General features: G+C 41.4%; 1 protein-coding gene across 2 annotated transcripts in view; it reads left to right on the top strand.

The window, feature by feature from the left end:
• GMDS (GDP-mannose 4,6-dehydratase) overlaps positions 1–13,879 on the top strand; it is a 298,993-nt gene that overhangs the window by 120,431 nt on the left and 164,683 nt on the right. The window contains exon 9 of one of the 2 annotated variants that reach the window (XM_081873146.1): positions 1,568–1,663. The exons of the other annotated variant lie outside the window; for it this stretch is intronic. Within the exon in view, the coding sequence (XP_081729272.1) occupies positions 1,568–1,615 (48 nt within the window). The 3' untranslated portion in view covers positions 1,616–1,663. Of the gene's footprint in view, positions 1–1,567; positions 1,664–13,879 lie in introns of those variants that run through there. 2 annotated transcript variants of the gene reach the window in all.

The raw sequence follows: 13,879 nt of genomic DNA, 5'->3' as shown, positions 1-13,879 counted from the left end.
CAGAAACCAATGGGCAAGCGGAAAGGGCAAATGGGGTTTTACAACAATACCTGAGGTGTTATGTAAAAGACAGAGAAAATGATTGGGTGGATAAGTTACCTCTAGCAGAATTTGCCTACAACAACGCGGAGAACGTGTCCACAGGGATGAGTCCCTTCCTGGCAAATTATGGGTGTCACCCCCGGGCATTCCCAGGAGAGGGAGGGGAGAGGTGGAGCGTGCCGGCGGCGGAATATTTTTTTGAAGAGATGGAGGCGATCCACCGTCAGCTTCAACTTAACTTAGAGAAAGCCAAGGAAGAATATAAGAAGCAAGCAGACAGAAATAGGAGGGAAGGTGAAACTATAAGGGTGGGGGACCGGGTGTGGTTGTCCACCCAAGGGCTACCGTTCAAGGGCGGGAGTAAGAAATTGAGGCCCAAAAGATTGGGACCCTTTGAGGTCATACAGCAGGTCAACCCAGTGGCATTCAAACTCAGGCTGCCCAGTCACATGAAATTACACCCAGTATTTCACAGGTCATTACTGTCGCCGTACCGAGAGGGACGCGAGTGGGGGGAGCGTGAGAGAGAGGCCACCCAAACGCCCGTGATAGAAGAGAGAGAGCGCGACATGAACGTGGCAGGAATCATTGATTCCAGGTGGAAGGGGAATCAGGTGGAATATCTGGTAGAATGGGAGGGGGAAGCAGAGTCGGAAAACACTTGGGTACCAGCAGAGGTAGTCAATGACGAGGTTTTAATAGAAACATTTCATCAGCGTTTCCCAAGAAAACCGCAACCCGTGGCTCGATTTAGAAGGGAACACTTTGGGACCACCGATGAGGAAGGAGAGTTTGAAGGGTTCCCAGAGTCAGGGGTGGGTGAAGAAGCCGACTCCGACGAAGAAGAGGAAGACGGGGAGAGAGACGGTACGCCGTGGCTGGAAGTGTTAGAATCCTCGGACGACGAGGAGAGTTCCTTCAGGGGCTTTCCGCCCTCACCGCCAGTGGGAGAGGAGGCGGGAGGGGGTGAAGGGGGCCCTGGGGGGGAGGTGGATGTCAGGGAACTGCCATCGGAGAGACAGGTGGTGGACAGGCTACAGGAGAATAGGAGAGAATCTGCAGTAGAAGAGGGAACCAGCAGGGGGAGTGCAGGAGTCACAGCGGAGGGGAGGCTCTGGGATGCTTCCAGTGAGAGTAGTGGAGAGGTAACGGGACCCCCGTTGGGAACGCCCACCCTTCGCCGGAAACTGTCACGCAGAGAGTCTCGAAAGCGCATGTCTGTCAAAGAGCTTTTATGTTGGCGTAAATTCCGTAGACGCCCACTGTCAGATTCTACCAGCGACTGACGGAGTCATGCTTTGGGGGCTCCGTTAGTGCATCGGTTTGGATGACCAGTCAAACCCCAGAGGGATCAAGCTTTTACGCACAAGCAGCTCACTATCCCATCACACTGTCTATCTATCTACACACAGAGAGAGTTCATTCTGGATTTCTTTAAAAAAAAACTCCATTAGATTCACTTACGCATGCAGATGTTCTTGTTTAAAACATTTTACTTATGCTTTCTCGCCATCTTTCCCACTAGAAGGCTCCCTGTGCCATGCCGGTTGCTGATTCATTTGTTACATCTTGAATGATGTCTCTTGCCTCATCCCTGCTGTGTCCGAGATGAAAGCAGATGCTGTTCATTATACAACGAAATCTGAATCCTTAGATTTCAGTTTGACCTGGCAGGATTTATGTCAGTGGGCTGCGATATTGTTCCTGCCACACAACTCTAAAAAGCAATACGGAGGCTTTTTGCATGTGGTTTTTCAAAATCCACAATATTGTTTCTGTAACCCATTTTGTTAAGACCAGGCAATTTCAAACCTTCAGTGTTCCAGCTAAATTATATCTTGTTCATTTATCTGGCATTGTGCAGTTTTTGTATTAAGTAAGACTTTGCATGCAAGCCTGTTCTTTGGCAATATTTTAGACTGTTTTCATGAGTTACGGATAAAAATACATTCTGGGAATCAAAAATTGTGCATTAAATTTATTAGGAAGCCCCATCTGGGCCTGTGTCTAGATAGGATCCTGATCTTCCCATTCCTCCTTTATCCTATGAGCAGTGCTTTTTTCTGGGGGTACACAGGGGTACGCATACCCCTAAACATTTTGTGAATCTAGATTTGGCCTCATTGAGGGGCAGTATTTCAATATGAGTAAGAAAATGAGAGGACGCGGGTGGCACTGTGGGTTAAACCAAAGAGCCTAGGGCTTGCTGATCAGAAGATTGGCGGTTCGAATCCCCGTGACGGTGTGAGCTCCCGTTGTTTGGTCCCTGTTCCTGCCCACCTAGCAGTTTGAAAGCACATCAAAGTGCAAGTAGCTAAATAGGTACCGCTCCGGCAGGAAAGTAAACGACGTTTCCGTGCGCTCCTCTGGTTTGCCAGAAGCGGCTTAGTCATGCTGGCCACATGACCCAGAAGCTGTACGCTGGCTCCCTTGGCCAATAAAGCGAGATGAGCACCGCAACCCCAGAGTCGGCCACGACTGGACCTAATGGTTTACCTTTAAGAGGAACAGCCTCCAAAACCAATCTATATTTTTTCTGCCCTTCCAAAAAACACATCCCAAATCTCAGCCAATGGTTGATGGCTCATTTAGGGTTGTTTTCCCCCCTTGTTTAACTCATCCCCCCCCCCAAAAGCAAGCTTATTTTTAACTTTGGCCGAATTGTTGTTTCAATTTTCTGATAAACATATCATGATTGCAGAGGAAAACAATTCCCATGCCTGGATTTGCGTTAAATGGGCAGCTGCTGTACTAAAATTAGCACAGGAATCTTCATCGACATATACGTTTCCATAGGTGAGAAGTGACTCCTTCTCAGACTGTGTCCAAACTATTGCTTCTTTTTTAAAGAACTACCATTGTTTGTATTATTCGTGTTCAGTTTTGGGGTGTTTTGTCAGCTTGTGGTCCCTGAAGCAGGTGAAACTAACTGTCAGTTACACAATCGGCTACAATACACAGGTATATTTTTGATTTGCATGGGAACCTATCAGCAGTATACCCATGATAAATAACAGTTCTCTCTCCCTGCATGCCCAGAGCAATTTTACTTACTTAAAACAAAACCTATATGAGCTATATAAAAGAAAGCCCCCATGTGCACAGAAAAAGTTCTTTGAAACCAGCACCTTTTGAAAAAAAATATTTTTCAGAGAACAGTATATAATGTAAAAAAAAAAACCAACTCAAGGTAATCAAACTGAATAATGATCAACTTACATTTTGTTCTTCGGAAGGGTGCTGGGAACATTCCTTCTAATGCCTGGCCAAAGTACTGCAGTTGAATTCTTATGAGGCTTCTGAATCTGGTGGTCATTGTTGAAGACAGTATATTGTACTGTATGGACAATTGGCTTGACCCAAAACAGCTGTTCTTTCTTTCATGGTGAGCTGCTTCTAATGGGAGCTAAAACCTTAACTATCTTCCCCCAGCCTGGCTTTTCCATAGATAATTTCCCTTCAGGCTATACATTTCTTCAACAGCTAGAATTACAACACAATTAACTCACCGATATACGATAGAAATGATAAAATATTTTACAGGGTAGATTTACTCGTGGTCATATGGCTCAATAGTGACACGATAAATCAGGTAATCTCTGTCTTAAAAGTTAAAAGTCTCAAGTAAGACTATTCTTCTTCAAAGTTTATTACAGAATTGGAGACACTCATGTGCTATGACACAAACATAGCAATTAATGTAGTGTCAAAAAGGATTAGAACCAGTCTTCATATTCAGAATAATCATTTTCTATAAGTCGAGACTGCACGGTTACAAACTAATACTTTACACACATAAAAAACTAGGACATCGGAGAGAGAGAGGGCTGTGCTACAAAAATATATTTTTCTAATCACAGAGGTTTATTTTAATACAACGAAGCACCCACCACCATAACTTGAAATGGTCCTGTTCAAATAGGGTCAATTGCAGGAGGTAAATTTTTCAAGGTAGATGCTTCCCCCTCAGGCTTCCTGCATTCACCAATACAAGGTGAATATTTGTGAAATGTGAGCATCTAGCCATTTATTTGTCACATTTTAATAACTTTATGTGGAGTATAAAAAATACCTTTTTGCTGCATTTCTTCAGCTGTTGAGGGGGATACTGGGTAGATAGCTTGAACGGATAACTGGCCAAATGCAGTCATAGGTAAAGAATCAAAAGGAGAATGTGTTATAGTTTTTTGGTTCTTTCCATTGATTGAATGTCCCAAGCTATTCATATTTGTGCTCTCCTGAGGCCAGAGGTTTAATATTAATTATTTTTATGGCTTTTTGAGTAAGTTTTCTGATACAGGTTCCACCTACAGTCTTCTCCCTCTCCTTCTCTTTCTCTCCATATTGACGTATCCAAGCAATAATTATCTCTATCTTTACAAGTACTTCCTCATCACTCTCTTCTTTCAACATTTCCCTGCATCTGCTTAATATCACCAGGCTGGTACTACTTGTCAGCAAGTGGCTCTTAATTTCTACACCTTTTATTTACCCTTTTTCTTGGAAGATGCTAGGGCTTCCATTGCTTCACTGTCCTTGTTTTCAAGATGTTTGGAAGCAACTCTAGCATGCTGTTACAGCAAGGGATTTGGTTTAGAAACAGTGAACCACCTACACATAAAGAATATCAAGTAAGAAGACAGGGCAGGGTTTCTATTCAAGATACAGGAGCGTAGCTGGCAGCCAGAATTGATCTTACTTGGTTGAAATGGGGCTGTGTTTTTTAGGAAGGTGTGCCATGGGCTCATGAGGGACTCCTGTCTATCCATAAAATCACCCATCCCATAGATGGGAAAGGAGCTGGGGGGACAAGTTGAGAAAAACAATAGTAAGGGAGGGGTTGTTCAGCAGCCTCTCCCTTTACACTTGTTCTACACACCCAATTTCACCCTCCCACAGCTGCTTTTCATTTACAGCTATAATATGAAATACTGTAAAACTGCCCAACAATTGTGGCTTCGTGCAAACGTGCAAATCTGATCTCCAACCCACCACCCCCAGTTCTCTACTCACCAGGATGCTAGTTGGAGCTAGGGCATGAGACGCAACCATGAGACTGTTACACCAAAGTTGGCTGAAGAGGAATCCCTTGATAATGGGATAAAAAGTCAGCTGAACCTACCGTCTCAATAATGGGTCCAATTCATAGCCAAGGGCAACAGATAATAGAATTTTAGGTTTTTCCCATTTCCATCACTGTTTGAATGCATTTATTTGGTTTTATATGCCTGTTGTCTTTGTCCATGGAGTTTTCTTGGCATGGATACTGGAGTGGCTTGCCGGTTCCTGCTCCAGGTGGATCACCTTTGGTCAAAACTGTCCACTATGACCTGTCCATCTTGGGTGGCCCTGCACGGCATAGCTCATAGCTTCTCTGAGTTATTCAAAAGGTCCGTATAGTTAAAGCTATGGTTTTCCCAGTAGTGATGTATGGAAGTGAGAGCTGGACCATAAAGAAGGCTGATCGCTGAAGAATTGATGCTTTTGAATTATGGTGCTGGAGGAGACTCTTGAGAGTCCCATGGACTGCAAGAAGATCAAACCTATCCATTCTTAAGGAAATCAGCCCTGAGTGCTCACTGGAAGGACAGATCGTGAAGCTGAGGCTCCAATACTTTGGGCACCTCATGAGAAGAGAAGACTCCCTGTAAAAGACCCTGATGTTGGGAAAGATTGAGGGCACAAGGAGAAGGGGACGACAGAGGAAGAGATGGTTGGACAGTGTTCTCGAAGCTACAAACGTGAGTCTGACCAAACTGCGGGAGGCAGTAGAAGACAGGAGTGCCTGGCATGCTCTGGTCCATGGGGTCACGAAGAGTCGGACACGACTAAATGACTAAACAACAACAACAATTTGGTTTTAATTCTTTTAGATGTAGACAGTTCCAGTCAAAGATGCTAACGTGTGATGCACAAAAGAACTTCGCATCCCCCTTTTTGGGATGCTATGCTTCATCATCACCAGCAGCTTGTGTTGCAAACATGTAAACAGCTGTTGAAGAGGGGGGAAAGTTGTGTAACTGAATAGGCTGCCAAATGCATCTCTACCATGTGTGCTGTGTAATACTTGTCATCTCAAGTGACTCATTAAAAGGTTTCCCCCAATGGTGCTTTGAAGTGCTGTGACAGCTTGAGAGCATCTATAAATTGTCACAAACAGCCCTCATACTGTGTTAGCTAATTGCTTGCTCTTTGACTTATTAGGAGTCATTGAGTTAAATAATTTGTCACATGTGTGGCTCTTAATAAATAATGTGAATAGCCAGTTTGATAGCTGCTTCAGTGATATATAGAGACCGTTTTGGATATTGTCACATAAAGCTAACAGAAATGTGCTCCTTTTGACCCTAGTATTGTCAGAAATTTGTGACAATAATAAAATCCTGGCAAAGCAACCTGTAAGGGGAGAAAACCTGCTAGAACCAATGAGGAAGTTCTGGTTAAAGTTCATGGAACCATTTCAAAAATAAACTTACTTTTATATTTACTCTTTATACATTTATTCTTTATACATAGGATAGTATTGATTTCTTTAAAGTTAGTGTACCATCTCTGGATCATATCCAGTGAAGTTACAGACCTATTCAAATTAGTGCACTCGGGTAGCCATGTTCCTTGATATCAGTGAATCATTCTAGAGTAAATTGAATTCAATCCACTGTGTCCTTTTACTTGGTATTAACAGGAGGTCAGCTGCAGTGACCTACAATAGCAAAAGAGATACGAAAGAAGGGATGAAGCACTCTAAAGATGTGAAAGCAGGTGGTTGCAGCAACTGAAAGCAGTATTTGGGGGTTTTCAAATATTTGGTGCCAAAAATATACACACTGGAGTGGTTAAGATGTAATATAAAACCATGGTTTGGTGGATCAGTCCTCATTCCAATAGCACCAAACCATAGTTAGTCCCATTCACATGATACTCAAGTGAATGGGATATTCATCTGATTTATCCTGACCATTTCCCAATTCCTGTTGATGGCAATCTTAATGGTAGCAACGCCCTATGTATGTATTTTCTCCCAACATATGCTTCTGTTTTGTTGTCCTTCGATTTATATGTGCTCTCATTTTCCCCCTCCTAATTTAATACATCTCTGTGCTTGCACATTATCACTGGAACAACAGGCAATAAAAATGTCAGAAAGCCTAACATGAGGCAGGGAAGTCACAAATAGCTCCCAGCTGGAATGTTTTAAGCTAATTTGGGGTGTGGTGGGGGTTGGTTTACCTTTTGGATTGCAGCATCGCTCACTACAATTTAAATGGATGTAGTAATTAAATGATTGTTTAATTTAGCTTTTAGTGCAGACAAGTACTTTCTGTATTTAAAGTTTACAGTGCTACTTAGTCAAGTGCCATTTGGCCGTTGGATGAAGCCGCAGAAGAGAGAAAAGAATGCCTGGGGTTAAGATGAACAACTCAGTAGAGGGCTATGCATGCTTTTATTCATACAGATATATTTATTTGTACAGTGAAGGTGGGCGTTATACGCTGTTCTAAGTTCTAAGTTCTGTTTGACTTCAGTAGAAACTGCTCGTGGAAATGGTTGTTTGACTTGGAAATAAATAGCGTTGTGTTCTAATTTGTGGGAAATCCTCAGAATCACTATTCTTACCATTTCTATTCTGTGTGCTATATCTTTTTATGTCTTTCTGGCCCATACTATATATGGATGCGGGCAGAGAGTTGCCCATGTTTTACTGCTAGACCTACACAGTTGCTGGGATTCTTTCAGACGATGCTAGTCTAGGTCGACCTCGATCTAATCCAGCCATTCTCAACCTGTGGGTCCCCAGATGTTGTTGGACTACAACTTCCATCATCCCTGAGCTCTGGCCTTGCTAGCTAGGGGTGATGGGAGTTGTAGTTCAACAACATCTGGGGACCCACAGGTTGAGAAAGTCTGAAATCCCACAAGACACTTCTTTTCTTAAACAAAAGTTCATAGGATTGCATACTTCTTATTTATAGTTTATATTGATGAGAGAATTTACATATCAACTTTCTTGCAACTTTCTTGCGTTCCAGGCCACTTACTGAAAAATTAAAAAGCAAATTGAAAGAACCAAAAAAAACTAAACAAGATCACATACTCAAAAGAAGCAATTCAAAAAGACAGATGGCAGACATGACAACAGATGTCATTCAAAAAAACCACCAGATATAGTCAGCGGCTAACCCAATAAAAAATACCTGCCCGAAAAGATGTCAAAAGATGGCAGCAAAAAGACAGTAAGGTGGCAGCCAGATGGTTCTCATGGTGCAGGAAATTTAACAGTCTTCAAAACTGGATAGAGGTCCCTCTCCCATGGCTGCACCACATGTGCAAAGTCATCTCTCCAGTATATATCTGAGATTGTGCAGGCTCGTACAGAAAGAGAGTCCTTTGAGCATTCTGATTCCGAGCAATTTAGGGCAGTGGTAGGAAACTTCAGCCCTGTCTGTCTGGCCCCTGAGACTCTTCCCAGGCCACCCACCACACTATTCCTTCTCCACACCCTCCTTGAGTATTCTGCTTAGCTAGTATGACTCAGTGAACTCTACTAATGCATTTTGCTTTTCTGTGTGTGTCTCCGTAAAAACCTGCATGGCTGGAATGTAACCTATAGATGTAAAGAGTTACATCTGCTGGTCCACCCACTTTTGCCTAGGTCCCCCCTACCACTGAAAGCACCCCTTGCGCTGGAAAGGTCTCCCCCCCTCTTACTTAGGGATTTAAAACTACTAGCCAGCATTCTGAATTGAGCCTGCAAACAATAGTCAGGGCGATGGAAACAACAACAAAAAGGTTGCATTTTCCAAATGACCAATTACATTTATCATTCCGCAATCTGCCCTAGCTGCAATTTCTGGAGCCTTCTTAAAGGAAACTCCACCAAGGGCATGTTGCAACACCCCAGTCTTAATATAACTTAAACTTATATCACTGTCAGCCTTCTGATGGAACGAATGCAGTTGGTGCCCCAACCCAAGATAAACAGAGCCACTCCTTGACACAACCACCTCCTGATACCATCTGAGCATCAGGCTGCCATCTAAGCAACCAGTAGCAAAACATAGAAAAGGTGCACTTCCAAACCAGACCTCTTCTCCATATGCAAATAGCTCTTCTAGTAAAACGCATGACGAAAGGGGTGGTTCTCATGTTTTGAAAGGAGGGAAAAAACTTCATAGTTCAGACTCTCTGTAAAAATCTTGGACATCTGTCTTTAGGTTCCTGGGTACTATTCATTTTAGCTGGCATATTGAAAGGTTTTTATTAATCCTCATGGTTCAAATAATGTGCAGCTCTTGTTTTAACAAGTAATTCCTCCGCAAAGGAGTTCTGCAGGTTTTTAGCAATCCTCTGCAGAAATTATTATCTCAGTAACTTTTGTCGGAGTCAATATATATGGGTTTTTACTGGTTTCTTTGAATGGATTGCCAAATTCTCTTGATGCTATCCCTCAGTGCACACATGGAATACAATGGGATGACCCTGTTCATGTCGCTATCAAACTCCTCAGTTAGTTGACACTCCTCCAGCCACCCATCAATGCTGATTTTTTGTAAGCATCAGTGCTCCACCATCGCTTTGCACTGTGACATTGTTTTAGTCAAACTTTTAACTTAGTTTAAATTTAAACTGATAGAATTGAATGCACTTTGTTGAAAATGTTTATTTTCCAATGTTAATATTATTAAAATACATGAGTGTTCACAACACGACTCCTGATCTCAAAAACGACAGAATCTGAACTATATGTGTATTACACGTGGTACAAAAACTTCATAGTATCACCAATAGACTCATGATACCCAAGTCTGTTTCCCTGTTAACACCTGGCTCAGGTGTACTGACACCTTTCTATGAAACCACCTCTCCTTGAATTGAAACAAGCACGTGCATTTATGCAATTTTGATGCTTTCTGAAAACATTTATTTTTGAAGACCCTTTTTGCCATCAATAGCACTTGGTTTTAATTGAACAATCCACCATTGATCTAGCAGCTGCTGTTTTGTAATTTGACTGTGTGTTCATTTTTGTACACAAGCTTATTATGAATGAAAGGTGATTATATATATATATATATATATATATATATATATATATATATATATAAGTTTACTCCACTGACAATATCTGAATAGCTAATAAGAATCTGGGATATGCCATATGTGGTTAAGGCAATTAATATGGTAAGGGTTAAAGAAGACAAATTGTAAGTTTATTAAAACTTGGAAAACTTATACTGGAATAATAGAACACAAAATGTAATTCATATATTTCTCTGGGTGAATTTTAGTTTACCCCTTTTTTAGGAATAGATGTAATATTGTTACTGGAAACAGTTGTAATATGTTTAGCTTTACTTTTTGACTTTTCTCTTTTTTTATTCCTGTTGTTTTTACTTCTGTTATATAGCATTTACCTATACGTTCATGATAGCCATAATGGCAGCTAATACTGTCTAATACGACTTATCTCTGCACCACCAGAGTAAGATTGTTAAGCCTGCGTATGATATATCTGTTGGTTTAACTGCTCCTTCGCATTTTGTGTGTACATGGCTCATCATAATAATAAACTTTGAAAATAAAATATATGTAATGTATAGTTCTTATTTAAAAAAAAACAATTTTTAAATCTTGTGTGTAATTTAATTATATTTGGGATAAAGTTCCAGAAGATGTGAACTTCAGAGACATACAAGAGGCAGATAACAGTGGTATTATTGTGTGTGTGTGTGTGTGTGTGTGTGTGTGTGTCTACACAGTGTATATTTATCTGGTCTGAAGTACGCATTAAACGGTAATTACAGTATAAACATTTTGAGCAGGTGTGGAATAACATCGCTTTCCCCAAAAAAGGAAAATGCCGTCTTTATCTGCTCAGTTCAGGGAAAGCAATGGCTCTGCTCCTTGAGCAGTTTCACCTTGCTCTGCCCAAGGTAAGAGGGGCAAAAAAGGGGGGAGGGCAGAAAAATGCCCCCGATCCCACATAAATCAGAAATTTCCAGTTGTAAATTGCGCACCACCATAACATCCTTTGCCACAGTTTACATGCCAGGAGTGGGAGCTTGAGGGTAGTTTATAGCGGAAAAATGGTTTCTGAATGGATGGATAGTACACCCTCGCTCTGCATCTCCTCCCTGGACTTCTGCACAAGGTCTGTGGTGTGAGGAAATATAAAGCAGCATTTTTCTAACTGCCTTTTGAAAACAATGAATTCTCTGTTAGCTGCAAGCCCGAACTTCTGCCGTGCCTGCCTCACGAGGTTGGAATGGCTAGTTAAATGCAGGTTCAAAGCTCCTAGCCTCCAAGTACTTTTAACTCAGCACTATTTTTGCTTCTCTAACCTCTGTTTTTTCTACTTAAGCATCTAAGGTCTCCTTGTTTTTCAGGGAACTAGGCAGTAACTTTTTATAATTAGATTAGAGATAATCAAATGAAGCCTTGGATATTTATTAAATGTCATTTAATCCCTTTCTCTCTACCCCCCCCCATAACCTTTTTATAGATTTTGCCTAGTTTCTTGTAAATTTACACTTTGTTAGTTGCCTAGATATATTTCAGGTACCTTATTTTTAAATCAAATCTCTGATTTGTGAGATGAACTTTTTTCTTCGTTTAGTGCCTTCTGTTAGATATCTATCTGTATGTCTTTAGATATATGTGCAGGCATTATTCTTAAAAGAGGTTTTCGATGTCAGCTTGAGAAAGTAAACGGATTTCAAAACAAGAAAGAAAGACTGCAAAATCACCATACATTTTCAGAATAACTTTTGTCCTAGCTTTGTTATATAAGATATGCTGGACCCAAGTATTTACTTACACATGTGGAAGACAGCTTCTGTTCAGAGAATTTCTGTATTACACCTAATGCTAAGGCATTGAATGAGAAAAGTGAAACTAAATCCAATCATCATCATCATTTTATTTGTATGCGACCTTTCCATTGTTAAACAATGCTTAAGGCAGCTTACAACATGACAATATTTACATAATTACCAACATAACAAAAGCCATAAACAATAATTGCTGTTGTTGTCGTTTAGTCGTGTCCAACTCCTCATTGGACCAGAGCACGCCAGGCACTCCTGTCTTCCACTGCCTCCCGCAGTTTGGTCAAACTCATGCTGGTAGCTTCAAGAACACTGTCCAACCATCTCGTCCTCTGCCGTCCCCTTCTCCTTGTGCCCTCCATCTTTCCCAACATCAGGGAAAGACTTGTGAGTCTTCTCTTCTCACAAGGTAGCCAAAGTATTGGAGCCTCAGCTTTAGGATCTGTCCTTCCAGTGAGCACTCAGGGCTGATTTCCTTAAGAATGGATAGGTTTGATCTTCTTGCGGTCCGTGGGACTCTCAAGAGTCTCATTCAGCGCCATAATTCAATAATTAAAAACATCAATAATAATTGTTTAATTATTAAATAATTATTCAAATAATTACATAATAATAATTAAAACAATAATTTAAACCCATCAAAAGGTACACAACCAAATGGAAAACAATTTCCACATAAATCATTAAAACTAAAACTAAAAATAGAACATTAATACCAATGATGTCCTCTAGCTAGCCCAAGAATTTGCCCAAACCCTTTCACAAGCAGAGGCGAGCTATAAAATAGGGTTGAGGAGCCTGTGGTCCTACAAATGTTGTTGGGTTGCAGTCTCCATCATCCTTGACTATTGGCTATGCTGACTGGGGCTGATGGGAGTTGGGGTGCTACAACAACTTGCTGATCAGAAGGTCGGCGGTTCGAATCCCCGTGACGGGGTGAGCTCCCGTTGCTCGGTCCCTGCTCCTGCCAACCTAGCAGTTCGAAAGCACGTCAAGTGCAAGTAGATAAATAGGTACCGCTCCAGCAGGAAGGTAAATGGCATTTCCATGCGCTGCTCTGGTTCGCCAGAAGCGGCTTAGTCATGCTGGCCATGTGACCCGGAAGCTGTACGCCGGCTCCCTCGACAATAAAGCAAGATGACCGCCACAACCCCAGAGTCGGCCACAACTGGACCTAATGGTCAGGGGTCCCTTTACATTTACCTTACTCTTGTGCAGCTGTTTGTGGTGATTGCACTAGTGATTCTTTTCTTTCTATGGTACATCCTGTTTGGGGGGAGAAGGTATAAAAACAATTCGGGGTCATGACCTGAGATTGAGGTAAACTACATTAAGTAGTCGAAACAAACAAACAAAAAATTCCTTCCAGTAGCACCTTAGAGACCAACTAAGTTTATTATTGGTATGAGCTTTCGTGTGCACACACACTTCTTAAGTAGCACTTGTCAACATTTTCCAGCAAGATCTGGGGGGAATAAAAATAATGAATTGATATTTGTTTTCATATACATTTCCATAATACAAAATCATTACAGACTTGACCGAGTATTATAACTTTATATGTCACAAAAAAGGTACTTTGTGGAATTTAGGCGTTTTAAAGATAGGCTTTCCTAACTTCTACCATACTTGAAACTCTTGGAGATTTTCATTACAATTGCCTGGAAGATCCATCCCTTTTTCATATATTTCACCTCCTCCCTTCAGCAGACTGGTGTTGACTAGTCTAGTAAGAGATAACCGAACTCAGATAATGACAGGCCCATTCTTTATAGTGACTGCAGACATATCTGGAGAGGCCAAGGCAAAGATCAGGTTTCCAGTTTGTTACATTCAATGGTACACAGGGGCAAGTGGGCTGATAAATCTGTTTCTCGTTTTAAAAGGTGATGGCTAAGAAGGTCAGGGTTTGCCACGTAATATATTATGAACATCAGCTGTCAATTTACTCATTTAATTTTGTGTGTAACAGCTTTACACCTTTATTGTAACGTAAATATATTTGAACT

Source organism: Podarcis erhardii (assembly GCF_964252035.2).
Source record: "Podarcis erhardii genome assembly, chromosome: 8".
NCBI lineage: Eukaryota > Metazoa > Chordata > Lepidosauria > Squamata > Lacertidae > Podarcis > Podarcis erhardii.
Note: the sequence above shows the minus strand (reverse complement) of the source record. Positions and strands in the feature narration are given on the sequence as shown.